General features: G+C 33.3%; 1 protein-coding gene and 1 non-coding gene across 7 annotated transcripts in view; both read right to left on the minus strand.

Moving 5' to 3' along the window:
• Window positions 1–553: 553 nt before the first annotated feature.
• LOC124994817 (bifunctional heparan sulfate N-deacetylase/N-sulfotransferase 3) overlaps window positions 554–17,808 on the minus strand; it is a 198,852-nt gene continuing 181,597 nt past the window's right edge. For 5 of the 6 annotated variants that reach the window (XM_047567074.1, XM_047567077.1, XM_047567076.1 and 2 more), the window contains 2 exons: window positions 15,607–15,709; window positions 6,119–14,032 (listed from right to left, as the gene is read on the minus strand). In XM_047567074.1, coding sequence (XP_047423030.1) covers window positions 13,913–14,032; window positions 15,607–15,709 — 223 coding nt within the window. In that variant the 3' untranslated portion in view covers window positions 6,119–13,912. Of the gene's footprint in view, window positions 709–6,118; window positions 14,033–15,606; window positions 15,710–17,808 lie in introns of those variants that run through there. The other variant, XR_007110553.1, reaches the window with a different exon arrangement.
• Window positions 11,735–11,807, minus strand: Trnar-ccu (transfer RNA arginine (anticodon CCU)). The gene has a single exon. It is a non-coding gene; the product is annotated as a tRNA-Arg (tRNA).

Raw genomic sequence — 17,808 nt, forward strand, 5'->3', positions numbered from 1 at the left:
GTGAATAATTACATAAAAATGTCAGCATGCCTAATGACTCTACCAACCTATCCTGCAAACTCCAGTTTTACATAATAAATATCTACAGTGAATTTCAAATATCTTAGATTCTACTAGAGAGGAGCAACTTTACCCAAATATACATCATAAAAAAACATTTGGAAAAAAATCTGCTCTAAATATAAACTTGACAAATAGACTTTTACATTAAATTAATCAAATAGAGAAATTTCATTTCCTATCATATAGAAAAGGTAAGTTAATACATTATTAATATGGAGTACATCTGAATAGACAATGATTCTGTTAGAGAAGTGAAATATTTCTGCCCAATCGACTAGAGTATAATGATATATCATATATCAACAATATGACACATGAATCTGAACTTTTTATGTCATACATGTCCAATTTAATGTTTATTGATAGAGAAATCTGTGATAATGAAAATGGAAAAAAAATGGGACATTATATACATTAATTTAAAGGAAAAGTGAATTGTACAGTAGCATATGTTTTAGTCATCTTTTTTGCTGCTGTGACCAAAAGACATTATAAGAACAACATAGAGGAGGAAAAGTTTACCTTGGGGCTCATGGTTTCAGAGGTCTCAATCCATAGATGGCCAAGTCCATTCATCAGGGCTGAAGGTAAGAAAGGACATCATGGCTGGTGAAAGAGTTTGGCATAAGAAAGCAGCTGGAACTACTGTACCAAGAAGTAGAGAGAGACTAAGCTCAGCTCACGAAATATAAACCCCAAAGACATGCCCCTACCTGCCTACAGTCACCATTTGGTTAATCCCTATTGGGATTAACACACTGATTAGGATAATGTTCATGTAACCCAATCATTTCACCACTAAATTTTTTTGCATTTTCTCATACGTGAGCTTTTGGAGGACACCTCCAATCACAACTATAAAAGCATATTAAAACAAAATTAATGCTTGTCAATTTTTTTTTACCTTTGGTATATCTTTGTCAAAAGTTTTAAATTATTTCCCCTCACACTCTACCATGAGAATGTATTTTAAAAATGATAAATCATCTCAAAGAGAAATTTTATGATAAACTTTGGAACAGATCTCTACTGTCCAGTATTTATAATTGGAAGAGATTATCTCTGAGTCTTGAGTTTCAGTATTAGAGATTGAGATTTCTTTATGAGACACTAAGGAATATATTGATTGATTTCTATTTAATTCTTCAAAGAGTTAACAGGGCATATATAATGCTTAAGCTGAATCTAGAAAAATCTTAATATTTATTATTAGGTAAAATAAAAGACTTCAGATGGTATATAAAAATAATCCAATTTAACATATAAGAAGTTTTAGTAGTTATGCCTTAATTCTAAGTAAATTTATAGAAAACCAAGTCGAATTAGAACCAAAAAATGACTTTTGTACTTGTCTATTTTAAAACTCTGTTATCTTTATAATATTTCATGTAAAATAAACAGTACAGCTTAGAAATTACAAGCATCCTGAAAGAATTCCCTGGACTTGAGGACTTAAATTTGACAAAAGCAAGAAGTTTTAAATATTCATCATTTTTTAGATTACCAGATAGACTGAGAAGGATTATAAAGGGAAATTACATAAAACCAGTGTGCATAAAAAGGCATATTGAAAATACCAACTATTTATTGGAAACAATAACAATGGTTATAGCTAATGTTAATTGAGCGCTTACATTTTCATCAAACTCATGTGATTCACAACAGTAATGAGAGGGCTGTATAATTATTATCACCATTTTACAATCAAGCAGGTTGAGGTGTTGAGAATAATGTAATTAACCTAAGGTCATAACTGGAGTCTGAATGTAATCTGACAGAATCAGAATCTACACTTCAATGGTATTGTGTATAAAGGAAGAAAAATGATATTAGGTATAATATAAATCAGAGCTCAAAACCTTGACTTGGCTATTTTTGTGAACATGGAAAAGTTATGTATCCTTTCTAAACCTGATTGCTCATTAGTAGAAGGAAACTGGAAATATCTGCTTTTTGGTAGTATGGTTAGGATAATTTGTAAGAAATGTTTGATAAACAAAGCATTACTCGAAGCTTAGGAAGTTTTGACCTTCCATTAGAATGTTTTTGATAATTTTAATTCTGTTTTATTAAAGTTTGAATTTGTTTCTTGTTATTTAGAAAAATGAAGGAGTAGTAAATCTTTGTATGATTGAGGAGATGCATTTCTTTGTTAATCAAATGTATTAATCTATAAAAGGTTGTGTTTTTTTCTAACACTAAAATGTGTTAGAAATTATCATACTGTGTTGAAATTATCATACTTCATGTAGTTTTATCTTCCTTTGGTTATTAGTTGCTAGCTTTATTAATTTATTCAATACACATTTATCAGGCATCTATTTTTGGGTCAGAGATTAGACACTTAGGTGTGGGGATACACTGATGAAAGAAAACAGATAAATATGTCTCCCTTCAAGAAGCATATATGAGTAGGAGAAGACAACAGATATAATAAAATCAGCATACAGTTAAGTATAAGATTATAGGTGCTATGGTTAAAACAAACAAAAAGATTACACCAAGGTAATAGGAATCAGGAGTTTCAGGGTAGGGAGGAATGGGTGAAATTTTATATAAGACTGTCAGTGTAGCCTTATTGAGAAGAAAACATCTGAACAAAGAGAGGGTTTGGAGTAAGCACATGACCATTTGGGAGTATATTCCCACAAAAACCCTGCACAGTACTCAAGAAGGAAGCCAGTAGGGCTATTGCAGAATGAGAGAGGTGAAGAGGAGCTGCAACCACAAAGGCAACAGATGCCAGTCGAGTAAGGTCTCACGGGCCACTTACGGATTTGTACTCTGAATGAAAAGGAGAGCTAATGAAGAATTTTGACAGACCAATGGTCCAACTTAATTTATAAAAGGTTATTCTGGGTGGTGGGTTGATAATAGATTGTCTCAAAAAGTGTGCAAGCAGGGAGGATATCCAGGATAAAGATGATGGCATCTTAAAATGGGATAGCAGCAACTGAGCTGGTCAGAAATGATTTGGAATATAATTGAAGAGAGTCAATAGGATTTATTAAAAGATTGAATGTGGGGTGTGCTCATTGAGTAACATATTCACAGGTCATATCTGTATTCAAGGAGATAGGGTTATACATAAGGTGTCATCTTAGAGTGTATCCATCACAGGAAGACACAGATTGTAATGGAGAAATATCACCATCTACAGGTGTGTTTCACTAGTAGACTGAAGTCTATATCACTAGACCTACTTCTGGTCTGTCTTAAGGCAGAGTCTATAAATAACCTCTTTTTCCCTGAGTTTCCATTGATGCTAATTGGATCTGGGATATAATGTTTATGTAGTAGTTGTAAATACCATTATCAACAAACTGTGCAGAAATGTAGGAGTTTTTGTTTGTTTTCCATGTTAGTTTTAATTAACTCTATATATTCAAGGTATTTTTCATTTTTTCAGAAAGTTTTAAATATCTTCTACGTAAACCCAATTCAGGGTTTGTATCATCCTTTCTTCCCAAGGTGGTCATGACAATGGACACAAAATAAGAGGGAAACTTCTGGCCCTCAGTCATTATCTGTCCTCTACTCCCATAGAATGAATCCCATCAGGTTCCACCTTTGGTAAGTAATCTCTATCTTCCCACATCCAGGCTCTTCCCATGATTTATAGTCCTCAGTTTATTCTAGTTATTAAATATCCTTCTGCCATTTACTAGGTCCTTTGGAATTTAAATGTCTGTCCTTGCTGATCTGTGTAGCTTCCCTGGACCATGGGAATTTTCCCTTCCACTGTGTAACCTGTGCAATCTCAGGTATCTGGATACCTTGTGTTATTTCTACTACCGGATGAGGGAGAACCTACACCATTGGTGGGCAGAGTACATGGAGAAGTTTGCTGCTTTACACAGTTCCAAATGAGAAGTCAGACACAGCTTTCCCTACTCTTTGATCCTCAGTCTTGAAGATTTATCATACTTTCATTTTTAGGACTCAGTTTGGATGCAATGAGAAAGGACCAGGGGAGAAGAAATCCAAATCTGCATTTACTTCTCTTATACCTTTCATCTCTAGTGAGGCATCTTCTAACCTGGGAATAAAGTGGAGAAATGGTGGAATGGAAGTATTGTTTGATGTTTAGCTTAGTTTCTTTCAATGATGTGAGTCTTGACTTTAGATACTTTTATTGCTTCCAAATCCCATGCCAGTAGCTCTTATCCTTGTCTCAGATCCTCTTACATTCTTAAAAATTGTTGACAATTCCAAAAGGCTTTTGATATAAGAGCTGCTACCAATCAAGAATTACTGTTAGAAACCAAAATTGAAAAAATAAAATGTTTTAACTTGCAAATAATAAGAGCAAAGTCAGAATAAGATCATAATTTTGTTTTAGTTATTTGTCGGGGTCTTTAGCCCCCTTGCTCTTCTTGACCAGCAACAAGCAAGGGAAGGGAACACTCCCCAACAAGGCCAGGCCAGGAAAGATAGGACTGACTGAGCACCTGCACCCAACCCTTCGGGCTGAGGACAATCAGACATGTCAGGGAGACCAGTCACAGCAGGAACTTGTTTATTGAGGAAGTCACACAGCTTTTATGTAGGGTGGCGGCTAGGTGGGAACCAATCAGCTTAAAGATCAGCAAGGCACCAGTGGGGGGTTCACGCAGGCGAGAGTCCCATATAGGACTATATGGCAAGCACGAGATGATCACATTCACGGAATTGTTGTTAACCAATCCCTGACAGTGGTCCGATTTATCGTCATTAACTTTTGAAACCGCCTTTGAGGCCTTGATCTTGTTCACTCGCCAGGGAGTAAGGAGTTAGCCTGAGTTAGTTAACATGTCATTAGTCCCAACAGCTATTTATTTATTCTTTTGGTGCCAGGGATTGAACCCAGGGGCACTTTACCTCTGAGCCACATTCCCAGTCCTTTTTTATTTTGTATTTTGAGACAGGGTTTAACTAAGTCGCTTAAGAGGCTGACTTGAACTTGTGTGTCAGCCTCCAGAAATGTGGGAATTAGAGAAGCCACCACCATACATAGCTAAGATCATAATTTTAATAAATAAAAAAACCTCAGTTTTTCTAAAAGGAAAGAAAATAAGAAGAGTGGCATTGCGTTACATGTTTGCAAATACCTTTTAATGTTTGGCTTAATAGAAAACTGCTCGATTCTCCTATTTCTATATTCAATTTATTTTTAGGTTGTTTTGTTGAACTATATAATGAAAATCTGACCTGATTCAAATACGTATTTGTGAAATGGAAGTATATATTTATAACTTGTATAGATAATTGTGGGTATTTTTCTTTAAAACTATTTTAATACTGTTGAAAGTTTGACTAGTGATATTTTCTTAAAGAATATTTGCAATGTGGAACCTGAAACTAAATCAATGAATTTTCCTATTCTTCTTCATTCATTTCTACTGGCTTTTCTTACTCTAAGAATGATCCTTTTACCATGATAATGATTGCACCATGTATAACGATTTTGTGATGTCATACACTGGTTCTTTGGTTCACCAAATTATGCAGATCTTCCAAGTGTTGACGGCTTGGCTTTTACAGTATTAGAAAACCACACTTGTTAATATTACCAACAATATCTTTGGAAAGGCCTTTATATATGAGCATGCTATCAAGTTCATGGTAGCAGATACATATTCTTATATTCTTAATTTTGACTTTAAAGTTCAAATTTTATTATTGGCAAAAATACTGTCAATTGTTTTCTTTGAACTGACAGGCTCACTTTGTTCATTTTCAAGAAAATGTCTGCCAGTTGCTCAAGTCTGAATAATCATAGTTTGCTCTCATTCTTTCAAGTAATAAGGACATTCCAAGAAAAAAGTGACTAGTTCACCTTGCAACTCAAACAATTGCCCAAGTTCTTTTCTTTTAGACTTTAGTATGTAGCAGAGGTGCTATAGGCAAAAGTCATATATTGTCACACATAATATAAAAAAGACATGCACTCAAGGGTTGAAGTATATTAATATTAATAATTCTACTACTTTGCCAAGGACTTCTTTTTTCAATATGACTGATAATTTTTATTGGTATATATATAATATACAAAATAGTGTGTTTCATTGTGGCACATCCATACATGCATATAACAGCAATTTCACTCTCCAATACCTCTCCCAACTCTCCCTTCCTCCTTCCCACTGATCACCTTTCCCTACGCTAATGATCTCCTTTCTACTTTCATGAAAATCCCACTTATCTCATTTTTTTCCTCTAGTTTCCACATATGAGAGAAAATTTAGCACTTGTCTTTCTAATTTTGGCTTATTCAGATTAACATGATGTTCTCCGGTTCCATCCATTTTCAAGCAAAATGATATAACTCCAGACTTCTTTATGGCTAAATGTCAAGGACAATTTCAAGTGACTCTAACTTTTTAAAAAGATTAATGTGATGATAAGAATATAATAATATTAGTATAGATGATACCACTGCCTTTACTTATGTTTAAGCATTGAATGTTTTTAAACTATTATTACTGTTGTACCACCAATGAAAATATCAGCACAATGAAAATATCAGTACAATAATCAATTAGTATTATTTTGAAAATAGTTTTGACTTTACAGATATCCTGAAGGGCACTCAGATCTGCCAGGAGTCTGCATACTATACATTTTGAATACTGTACTAGAGTACTAAAACTATACCATAAGAGAGATCCTGTATACTAGTTAATCTCCTGAATAATATCCAACATCTGATGCTGAATTCAACTGGTACTTACATCTTTCTCTTATAACTGGACTCTTCCCACAAGGATGAACATTGTTGGTCCTGAATATTTGCAGCCTTATTTTTATGCTAAATTATTATTGCTGTTCTTAAGACAACATAATACATATACTTGGAAATAACACTTCCAATATTTCTCCCTGATCTTGTACTCAAGTCCTACTTATCAAAAATAACTCACTGTTTCTGTTTAAATTCTACTTATTCCATCTTTAATTCCAATTGCCTTTTTACCTTTCATTTCTTGATTTGCTAATTTTAAGAAGTAACTGTTGGCTCCAACATGAAGGAAGAGACATTTAGCTTATTTATATTGTTTTTCCTCACAGTATTTCATCTTTCTAACTTTTGAAAATATACTTATATATATATATTTTTGTTTGTTTCTGGTTCTTCTTTTAATTACATCTGTGCCTTTAAATTATGTAGCCAGATATCAATTTCTGCTAAACTTAACATAGTCCAAAAGCAAACCAGATTGTTTTGGGATAGTAGATCCAAAGAGACGTGAGAGAGAGAAGTTGAGCTATTCAAGTCCAAATTCTACTTCCAATTTTACCACTTAGATGATTAAACTACTCCTCCGCTATGGCAGAGGAGATGAAGAGACATGGAGAGTCAAATGTTACAACAACTGATATACCTCCATGTGGTAAAATTAAGCAGTACCTTCTTACCAGTGGTCACATTCAACTTCCCTAGACAGATGGGAAAAATCAAAGCTCCAAAGTCACCTACCTCATGTTCTTCAGTTAAGATCAGATATTAAACTATAGTCTATTCAAAGTGTTTTTAACTTTGAAAATTATGAAATGAAGAAGCCCATCTTCTCTGGTTCAACTATAAAAATTATGCATAATATTTAAGAGCAAAGTCTAGTTTCCATTTCAGTTATTGATTTGAATAGAGCATTTTGGCATCAGGAATGCAGACAGCAGGCATTTCTTAAACTTAATTTATTCCCTCATACCCAGGAAGTAGCTTGATGAAGACAGTTTTATGTAAATTTGCCACAGATTCGGTGTGCTTTGGCAATGTCTCACATTTCATTCAGTTTTATCATAAAATGTGAACAAATATATTCTTCCTAACAATATTATGGATACTATATGCTTTAATCATTTAATTTATATTTTATTTTACTTTCTAAAATACTAAAGGTATTGTTAAATTTAATGTATAATTTTATATGTCAGCTTGATTGGGCCCCAGGATAACCAGGTAGTTGGTTAAATAGTATTTATGAATGTGGCCGTGAGGATGTTTCTGGATAAGGTTACAATCAATTGGTATGTTAGGAGTAACATCCAATCCATTGAGTGCTTGAAAGTACAAAAAGGTGGATGAAAGTTGAATTAACTCTGCCTGGTTGCTTGAGCTAGAACTTGGATCTTCTGTTTTCAGTGCTTACATAGTTCTTTAAACCCAAACAAAAATCTATACCATTGGTTTTCTAACTCTCAGGTCTTTCAATTACACTTCTAGCTTTCCTGGGTCTCCAGAGTACAGACAGCAGATTGTGGAACTTATCACTTTCAAAGTCACTTAATCCAATAACTTATAATGAATCTTATATAAAAGAAAACATACATACATATATATATGTCTCTGTGTGTATATATGTATTTTTTTAATATTTTTATACATAAACACACACACACTTACATTTCTATTGGTGTTATTTATTTTGAGAACTGTGACTGATGTGCTGAGATATTTCACTTGAATCTGACAAGTGAATATTTTCTTACTTATTGACTCTATTCATGGTTCCTTTGTATCTAAGAGATTTGCCAAAGGATATGGTCGATATATGGCTAGTTCTAATTTTAGTGATTTATAAATCTTTATATTCATAACTTTTAAGAATAGACCAAGAAGTAATAAATATTCAAATCTTGGTTAGGTACAGGATTAATGGAAGATGGTACAAGGGAAGATTTATTTAATATACTAATAAATAAGTGAACAATTTGACTCTATCATTTATCAAGATCAGTGACATATAGAGAGAATTCACATGGACAAAAATCAGGAGCATTCTACTGTCATGTGTAACTAATTACAAAAGATTAAAAAATTAATAAAAAAAGTGTAAACAAAAAATCATGTGCATCAAAGGTAGTAGTTGTAGCCCTGGATGGGAAGAAGCAGCCCCAATTCTGTTTGGTACCCTGGGCCAATTCTAGATATTCTTTGGGATGGAATCAAAGAAATCAGTAGTACACTGTGTATCTTAGGGTTCTCCAGAGAAACAAAAACGATAGGCCCTCCATATCTGTCTGCTTATCTATCTACCTATCTTCTGTAATCTAAATATTCTATCATCTATTTATCTATCATCTATCTATCTATCTACCTATCTATCCATCATCTCTATCTGATTTATTATGAGGAATTGGCTCACATGCTTATACATGCTGAAATGTCCCATGATTTCCTGTCTGAACGCTGGAGAGTGGGTGAAGTTGGTAGTGTAATTCAATCTGAAACTGAAGGCCTGAGAACCAGGGGAGTCACCGATTTGAATCCATCTGAAGGAAAAGAGAGGATGTCAGAGAGCTAAAGACAGGAGCATTCTTTTCTCTTCTACCTTTTGCTCCATCCAGGACCTCAAAGGGTTGGACAATGCCTACTTGATTTGGGGGAGATAATCCACTGAGTTCAGCCATGTAAATATTAATTTCATCCACAAACAACCTCCTAGACATGCCTAGTAATAAAATTTGATCTGGCTCAGTCAAACTGACCTAGGATTGACTATTACACTGCCTTTAGTCTTCATCCTCAAAGATCAAATTCATAGTTTGATCTTATAAAAGTTTGTCAGTTCTTGTGAATTTAAGTGAAAAGATGGTGAATATTCCAAGCCAACCCAGAAATAATTTTTTAAAGACTATGAACCACAGAGTATTTGATTTGCTCCATGACTGCTAACTGTTTGGATATGAGTGTTTGTGTTTGGGGGGCTGAGAGGTGTGAAGAATGGGAAAGAAGAAGGAACAGCTAAATTGTTGATAATCATCAAGCAGAATAGAACTTTGGCAGATTAGAATTTAGCTAAACAGTGTAATTTTAAGTTATGAAGATACCTTCAAATCAAAATATTTAACCGGTTCAGTGCCTCTCATTTGTAAGTCATTCCTTAGGGCTTAAAATGTATCTTCTAGAAAATGCACGGCTGATATCTCTGGGAAGCATAATATGCCATTGTTAAGTCACTAATATTGATGTATTGGTTTATTAGCTAGTACTGAGACTGGTTCTAGAGTAGATGGAACACCGGATGGCATATTTGGGAAGAAAATTGGAACTCAGATGTATTCCAGATAAGAGATATGTGTATATGGTGTGTGTGTGTGTGTGTGTGTGTGTGTGTGTGTGTGTGTGTATGTGTGTGTGTGTGTGTGTGTGTGTGAGAAAGAGAGAGGGAGGGATATAAGGAGGGAAGGAGGGAGCGAAGGAGGGAGAGAGGTGGGGGGGTACTTGCTACATGAAAATAAGGTGAGTTGCAACATGAGGAAATTTGACATCTAGAAGAGAAAGGGATTGTAATAGAGAAAAATGTGGAAATGAAGATAGACATTTAGCTCCACATCCATTTGTTCAGAGACTTTTTTCTAGATTTTTTAAATAGATATGGTGCTATTTTGTTACTATTTTTTAATTATTAGTGCATTCCAATTATACATAATAGTGGGATTCATCGTGATATATTTGCTATGCAGATGGCAAAAATTAGTCTATTTCATTCCCCAATACCTCCCCTTCCTTTCCCCTTCCTTTTCCCTTTCCCTGCCTTTGATCCTCTTTCTCTACTCAATGTGTCTCATTTCTGTTTTCCTGATGTCCCTTTTCCCTCTCTCTCTCTCTCTCTCTCTCTCTCTCTCTCTCTCTCTCTCTAGCTTCCACAGATTAGAGAAAACATATTACCTTTGACTTTCTGAGTCTGGCTTACCCCACATGATGTTTTCTATATTTTTATAAAGGAAAGACTAGCTAACACCTTTTAAAGCTTTAAAGAAATAAAGGGGTCCATTTGTGGAAAGCAGAAAAGAGTACTGGGAGTCAGAAATTCTACAATCACAAGGGTTCTTAAGTCTCTGAAGCAACAGCTGTATGATTATCTTATTCTTTTATTCCAGAGTTCCAAAAGTGATGTAGGAGTTGCTTTATATCTGATAGAACTAAAAAGAAAAAAAATCACAACAAATAACACTGAATTTAGGAGAATTTGGAAAAGTTATATACAAATTTTTACTTATTCCCTACTCAGAAGCATTTCATCCATCTCTATTTTAAATAATGTTAGTGGTATCTATGTTCTATAACCACATCCCACTGTCCCCAGGCAAAATTATCAAGTACCTACTTATTTCCTAAAATCACCAGTCCCAAAATCATTTTCTTATCAGAGTTTATTGTTTTACATGAGGTACCATGCCACTATCAGAGTTATATTCAGTTTTTTCTTTTAAAAAACTCAGAGAAAAAAAAATGTTTCCAATAATTTTCATTCAATGTGAATGACAAGAATATTATAGCTATAAACATGGAAATAACCATTTCATATCTTCCTGAGGAAGTTTCATATTTTAAGCAATGAAAAAGGGAATTCTATACAAAGCCACTTTTTTAAAAATCATGTTCTCTCCCATTCTTTTCTCATGTGTATTTATGTTATTTTCAGAATAGCATGACCAACTGGATTATCCAGTGTAGAAAGTATGCCCATCCTCTAGAATTTGATGCTGTATTCCAGACACACTGAGTGCTCAAAAATCCTTTCAAACACTTGCAGCTGTACATAGCATCAAACTCCGTACTTGTGATAGAGTTGATTTTGGTACTCTATCTTCCCTTTCTCCTTTCACTATACAGGCATTGAGTATGTTTTTAACAATCATTTTACCAGGTTTTTTTTTTGTTTTTTTTTTTTTTTTTTTTTTTTGGCAGTACTGGGGATTGAACCCAGGGCCTTGTGCTTAGGAGGCAAGCACTCTACCAACTGAGCTATATCCCCAGCCCTAACAATCATTTTAAAGGGTAAGTTGTTCGGTCAACTCAATTTACCTCGACAAAAGAATACCATTGACATCTTACTTCGAAGTTCAAATGTACATCTCATATTTAAAGCATATGTGTATCAGCTTTCCTTTGTTTTTCTTTTATCAGCATAACTGTTGACAATTGAAAACATGACACTATATGTCCTGCTGCAGCCTCCTCTCACTGTCCTTCTTAGGTCAGTTTTCTTAAATTAATGGAGATGAAAGACCATGATAATTTTTTTAGCATGTTTGGCATGTGTTGCTTCAAAAGAGTCAATGTGGTAAGCATGAAGACTGAATTTATCATGTTTATCTAAATGATTTTGCTTTTGCTTTTTACTTAGGGGTCTTAAAATTGTTTTGCCCCCAAGTTATTTAAAAATTAATGTATTTTGGGGGTACATAAAACCTCAAAAAATGTAATTAATAATTATAATGTACATTAAAAATTTAGTGTGTAAGGATCAAACTTTTCTAAATTATTCACAGAATTAATTTTACACATTACAGTGACAATGAAATGAAAATAGTAGGCTATAGATTTTCCTTGAATATATTTTTTTCTAATCATACCTTTAAGAATTTTTGATAAAGACATGTAATCATAGCAGGGAATTTATTTACTATTTAAATTTTATGCATGTGTCAAGTACATCTAAAATTTAAGTAAATAGTAACATAAGAAAATAAGTTGATTTATTTTAAATTTTTTTTCTGTTTTGAATATTTTATTAAGAATATTTTTCATTTTTAAAATATAAATGTAAATATACTTCAAGAGTCAGGTCACCCTCATCTTTGTACTTCCTGCATTTAATTTTGTAGCTATCCATAAATTTAACTGTGTTCTGTTATGTTCTATGACAATGATATATGAAATAGTTTCAAAATGGGATTTTATTCTGCTTATTTTTCTCTGCATTGTATCACAAGTGTCATTTCAAACATCAGATTACAAATCACATATTTTTGCTTTTATTATAAATCTGCACATTATACAATTTTATTTTTGACTACCAGGAAAAAAGTGGCTTTTTAATAATATTAGTGTAAAAAGTCTGAACACATCATCTAGGGAAACTGTCCTTAGTTTTAATTTGTCAGGTTTTATTCTAGGGAATATAACTAAGTTATTCATATCAAAAGATGGTCTATTACCAGAGATGAAACATACCTCAGACACTCTGCATGCATTTCTGTAGAACTAGAGAGGACTGTTGGAATAGATCTGGAGCATACAGCAAGTGGGCATAGAGTTCTCAATGATATATCTTTAGATATATCCTTTCTCCCTTTTAGAGAATTTGGTCAGTACACTTACATTATCATTTATTGTTTTGCTATATTCAGTGTGTTTCTATGATTCATCCAACAAGTTTGCAATATATATTACCTTATGGTGGAAGAGTTAGTAATTTTTACATAAATGAACTAGACTATATATATGAAAAATCATTTTTGCTACAGCACTTCTCTTTTCTATGCAGATAAAGCACATGTATAACTTTTCCACTCTCTGATCTAGCACAAATTATATTTCACAATTCTTTCTAAATACTTTAGTGGATTTAAGTTTTGGCAAGCATTTTTCATGTGTTATGCTTCTGGAATTTTATGTTATATTGTGATGTTTATTTTGGTGCTTGTTTTGAAGGGTGCTTCATAGAATTGAAGAATTTAAGAAAACATTATACAGGCAAACAGTGGTCTAAAAATCTATAGACACAATCTTAGCTGACATATAAAAGCGTAAATATTAATATGAAATGGAACAGTTTTGCATTTGTGTTTGTCATTTATGTTGGTTGCTATTGACTTACACATGAGTGCACAGTAAGTAGTCTACAACAATCTCACAGGCTCAGATGAGGGTTAAGCAGAAGGCCATAGACCTCAAGGCTTGTATCAGATACTTTTTCTAGTCCTTTTTTTTTTTTTTCCTCTAGTAATCCACATGCCAGCACATGGAAGGAGTCTTGTCCTTTCTTCTTATTTGAAGAGGTATATTTTTGACAGCCTTTTGGTAGCTTCTGGAAACTTTGGAAAAGATGAATCCTCAACATATTTTCTCTCAATGCTATCTCACTTTCTGCAGTTCCTGTCTCAGCCAGGATGGGAGAGGTTGCCCCAGTTTGTGCAGCAGCTTTGAAAGCTCCACATTGTGATCCCGATAGTAGCTTGACAGAAATGCTCTGCTCTGAGTGGGGAGGGAGAGATAAAAGTACATTCAATTTTGTTTATTAAAGTATATTTTACACATTTTGACTATGCTTAAATAAGCATCAAGTATATCAGATCTGGATTAAAATTTGTATTAAGCATGTGAACTGTTTATTTAGCCCATAGTGTTTTGTTAATATTCTTGAGGCCCTTTATGTTTGCATTTCTCTGGACACCATATACCCAAACCAGACACTTTACTCCCTTCAGTAAACTAATTATGTATTACACAGCAATCTTGTAGAGAGATTTGAAATTGATATCCTGAAAAGTTCTTTTTCTCATTTATCTTTACTACCAAATTTTGTATTATATCTCTGTGTATCTATGTAAGACCAGAATAAAATGAAATATTAAGCAAGATATCCTATGGTGTCTTTTAAATGTTTTAACTTTAATAAATATACAGGGAAAAAACTTTGACATAAAAATAATAAATTTTGCATTGTTCTTTTGAAATAGTATAGAAGTGGATCTTCAATCTCGTTTAATGTATTAGGATTATTTTATAGTGCTCCAAAGGTATATTTTAACAATCAAGCAAATAAAATTGAACTTCAGAGAATGTGAATTCTTTATCAAAGCAGTAGAACCTCTCCTTTCCCCATGTTTTCACTACAGAAATTAATTATGAGCTTTTTGATCACAGGCCATGTTTCTTTCAGGCCCAGTACAACAACAAATAGTCCTCAAAATCTTGTTAGACAAAATTTTCCAATAAATTCAGATTACCTGAGGATTCTCAGACCACCTCAAATTGTCAGTTAACATAAGATATTAAAGATTATGGGGAAAATTCCCAAATACTTTAATTTCTGGGTTCTAAAAAAATTATATATCATAATCTATTTGCATTCTTATATCCAAACTATATTTTAAGTAGACTAATTATGAAATAAAAATATGAATAAATTTCATGTGAAATAAGTATTGAAGAAAAAATATAGGGTATTCAACCTGAAAAAAAACTATAGCATTAAGTATTCATCATGTCACCATTCTAATGTACATGTCTCCATTCCACAAAACCTGAATTATCTACTAGTATGCTAGACATCTGAGAAAAATATTAATGTTTTCATCATATTAGCATATGAACAGTACAAAGTTTAGTACTAGTTAGATAATATTATATCAGTAATATTATCTAGGCTACACTTACCACTATGGAATAATTTCATAATGAAAAAAGATAGAAATCTTTTGATCATATTTTCAATTTCTAGTTGATATATTGCCTGTCTTGGATTTGGTTAACATTTTTAGTGCTAACATTTCTGGGCAGGTATCATTCTTTTTGGAATGAGATGGTATCTTTTTATTCTTGTTAAATATTGCAAAATTCTATTGTTTTCCTTTAATCTTGCATGACAGGTAATATTAGATAATTGGAAAAATTAAAAACAAGCAACCTAGATATTCTAAACTCAAATGTCACTTTAAATTTTAGCAGTTGAATTTTGACTTTAATCATTTTTCTAAGAAAATAGATGTGATATTACTGTTTATTATTTTGTACAATTAGCTTAGATTTTGAAGCTCTACACTTACATCAGAATCCATTGGTGGATATTTTCTTCCTTTACTCTTTCCAAGGCATTTTGTTTTGCCTTCTTCCAGCAACTGACACCAGAAACCTTTATGAGAATCAAACCTAAAAAATTACAAAACCCAAAAAAACCTTAAAGAAAGTATTTTTAAGCAGTTTGTTAGGTATGATGACCTAACATAAGTATTTTTATTTGCATATCAATCTATAACCAGGGAAACTGGAAGTTTTTTAACTGCATCCCTTTGCTTTTTGAGGAAACAGGGGTACTGGGGATTGAACTCAGGGGCACTCAACCACCCAGTCACATCCCCAGCCCTATTTTGTATTTTATTTAAAGACAGGGTCTCACTGAGTTGCCTAGTGCCTCACTTTTTCTGAGGCTGGCTTTGAACTCACAATCCTCCCATCTCAGCCTCCTGAACCACTGGGATTACAGGTGTGGGCCACTGTGCCTGGCAACTTTGACACATTATATATAAATAGAGTATACTTTCTCACTCTTCTGGTTGTGTATGAGGTAGAAACCCCCTCTGGTCACATAATTACATATGTACATAGGGTAATAAAAAGTCTGATTCATTCTACTATTATTCCTATCCCCATATCCCCTCCCCTCCCTTCACTACCCTCTACCTAATATGAAGTAACTTTATTATTCCCAAGCACACCCACTTCTTGTGAATTAACAAATGCATATCACAGAAAACATTTGGTCTTTGGTTTTTTTTTTTTCTTTTTTCTTTTTTTTTTTTTTTTTTTGAATTTGCTTATTTTGCTTAGCCTGCTCCATCCATTTACCAGCAAATCCCATAATTTCATTCTTTTTTAATGCTAACAGTTCACATGATATATATAACATTTTTTTTTTTATCCATTCATCTGTTGAAGAGTAACTAGGTCGGTTCCACAGTTTAGCTATTGTGAGTTGAGCTACTATAAACATTGATGTGGCTGCATCACTGTCATATGATGATTTTAAGTCCTTTGGGTATAAACTGAGGGGTGGGATAGCTGGGTCAAATGGTGGTTCCATTTCAAATTTTCTGAGAAATCTCCATACTGCTTTCCACAATGGTTGCACCAATTTCCATTCCCACCAGCAATGTATAAGTGTACCTTTTCCCCCACATCTTCACCAACATTTATTGTTGTCTGCAAAATGGTGATACCACCAAAAACATTATACAAATTTAATGCAATTCCAATTAAAATCCCAAGAATATTCTTCATAGAACTAGAAAAAGCAATCATGTAATTCATTTGGAAAAAATAAGAGACCTATAATAGACAAAGCTATCCTTAGCAAGAAGAGTGGAGCAGGAGGCATCATAATACCAGATCTTAAACTATATTACAGAGTTACAGTAACAAAAACAGCATGGTACTGGCACCAAAACAAACACAGACCAATGGTATAAAATAGAAGAGACAGAGACAAACCCACATAAATACAGTTATCTCATACTAGACAAAGGCTCCAAAACATTCATTGGAGAAAAGATAGCCTATTCAATAAGTGGAAAAAATGGAAAGCCGCTTGTAACAAAATGAAATTAAACCTCTATGTCTCACCCAGCACAAAACTGAACTCAAAGTGGATCAAAGACAGGTACTAGACAGAGATTCTGTGTCTAATAGATGTAAAAGTAGGCCCAATTCTTCATCATGTCGACTTAGGATCTGACTTCCTTAACAAAGCTCCTAAAGCACAAGAAGTAAAATGGGATGGATTCAATCTCAAAAGCTTCTTCTCACTAAAGGCAACAATAATATGAAAAGAGATCCTACAGAATGGAAGAAAATCTTTACCACATGCACCTCAGATAGGCATTAATCTCCAGGATATATAAAGAACTCACAAACATTACACCAAGAAAACAAATAACCCAGTGAATAAATGGGCTAAGGAACAGAATAGATTCTTCATAGAAGAAGAAATACAATAAATCAACAAATATATAAAAAAATGTTCAACATCTTTAGCAATGAGAGAAATGCAAATCAAAACTACTCTTAAGATTTCACCTGCCCAATAGGAAAATTTTCAGTAAAACCTCCTATTAATAGAAATTAATAAGACTACCTCCTTCTGCTAGTATGAAAATATTCATAAATTTTAAGTTCATTATTTTCTTTGATAAGGTTTAAAAATGTCAAATCAACCTTCATTCATGTCTACATATCACAAGACTCCAGGGTCA

Source organism: Sciurus carolinensis, chromosome 10, assembly GCF_902686445.1.
Source record: "Sciurus carolinensis chromosome 10, mSciCar1.2, whole genome shotgun sequence".
In the NCBI taxonomy this organism is placed as follows: domain Eukaryota; kingdom Metazoa; phylum Chordata; class Mammalia; order Rodentia; family Sciuridae; genus Sciurus; species Sciurus carolinensis.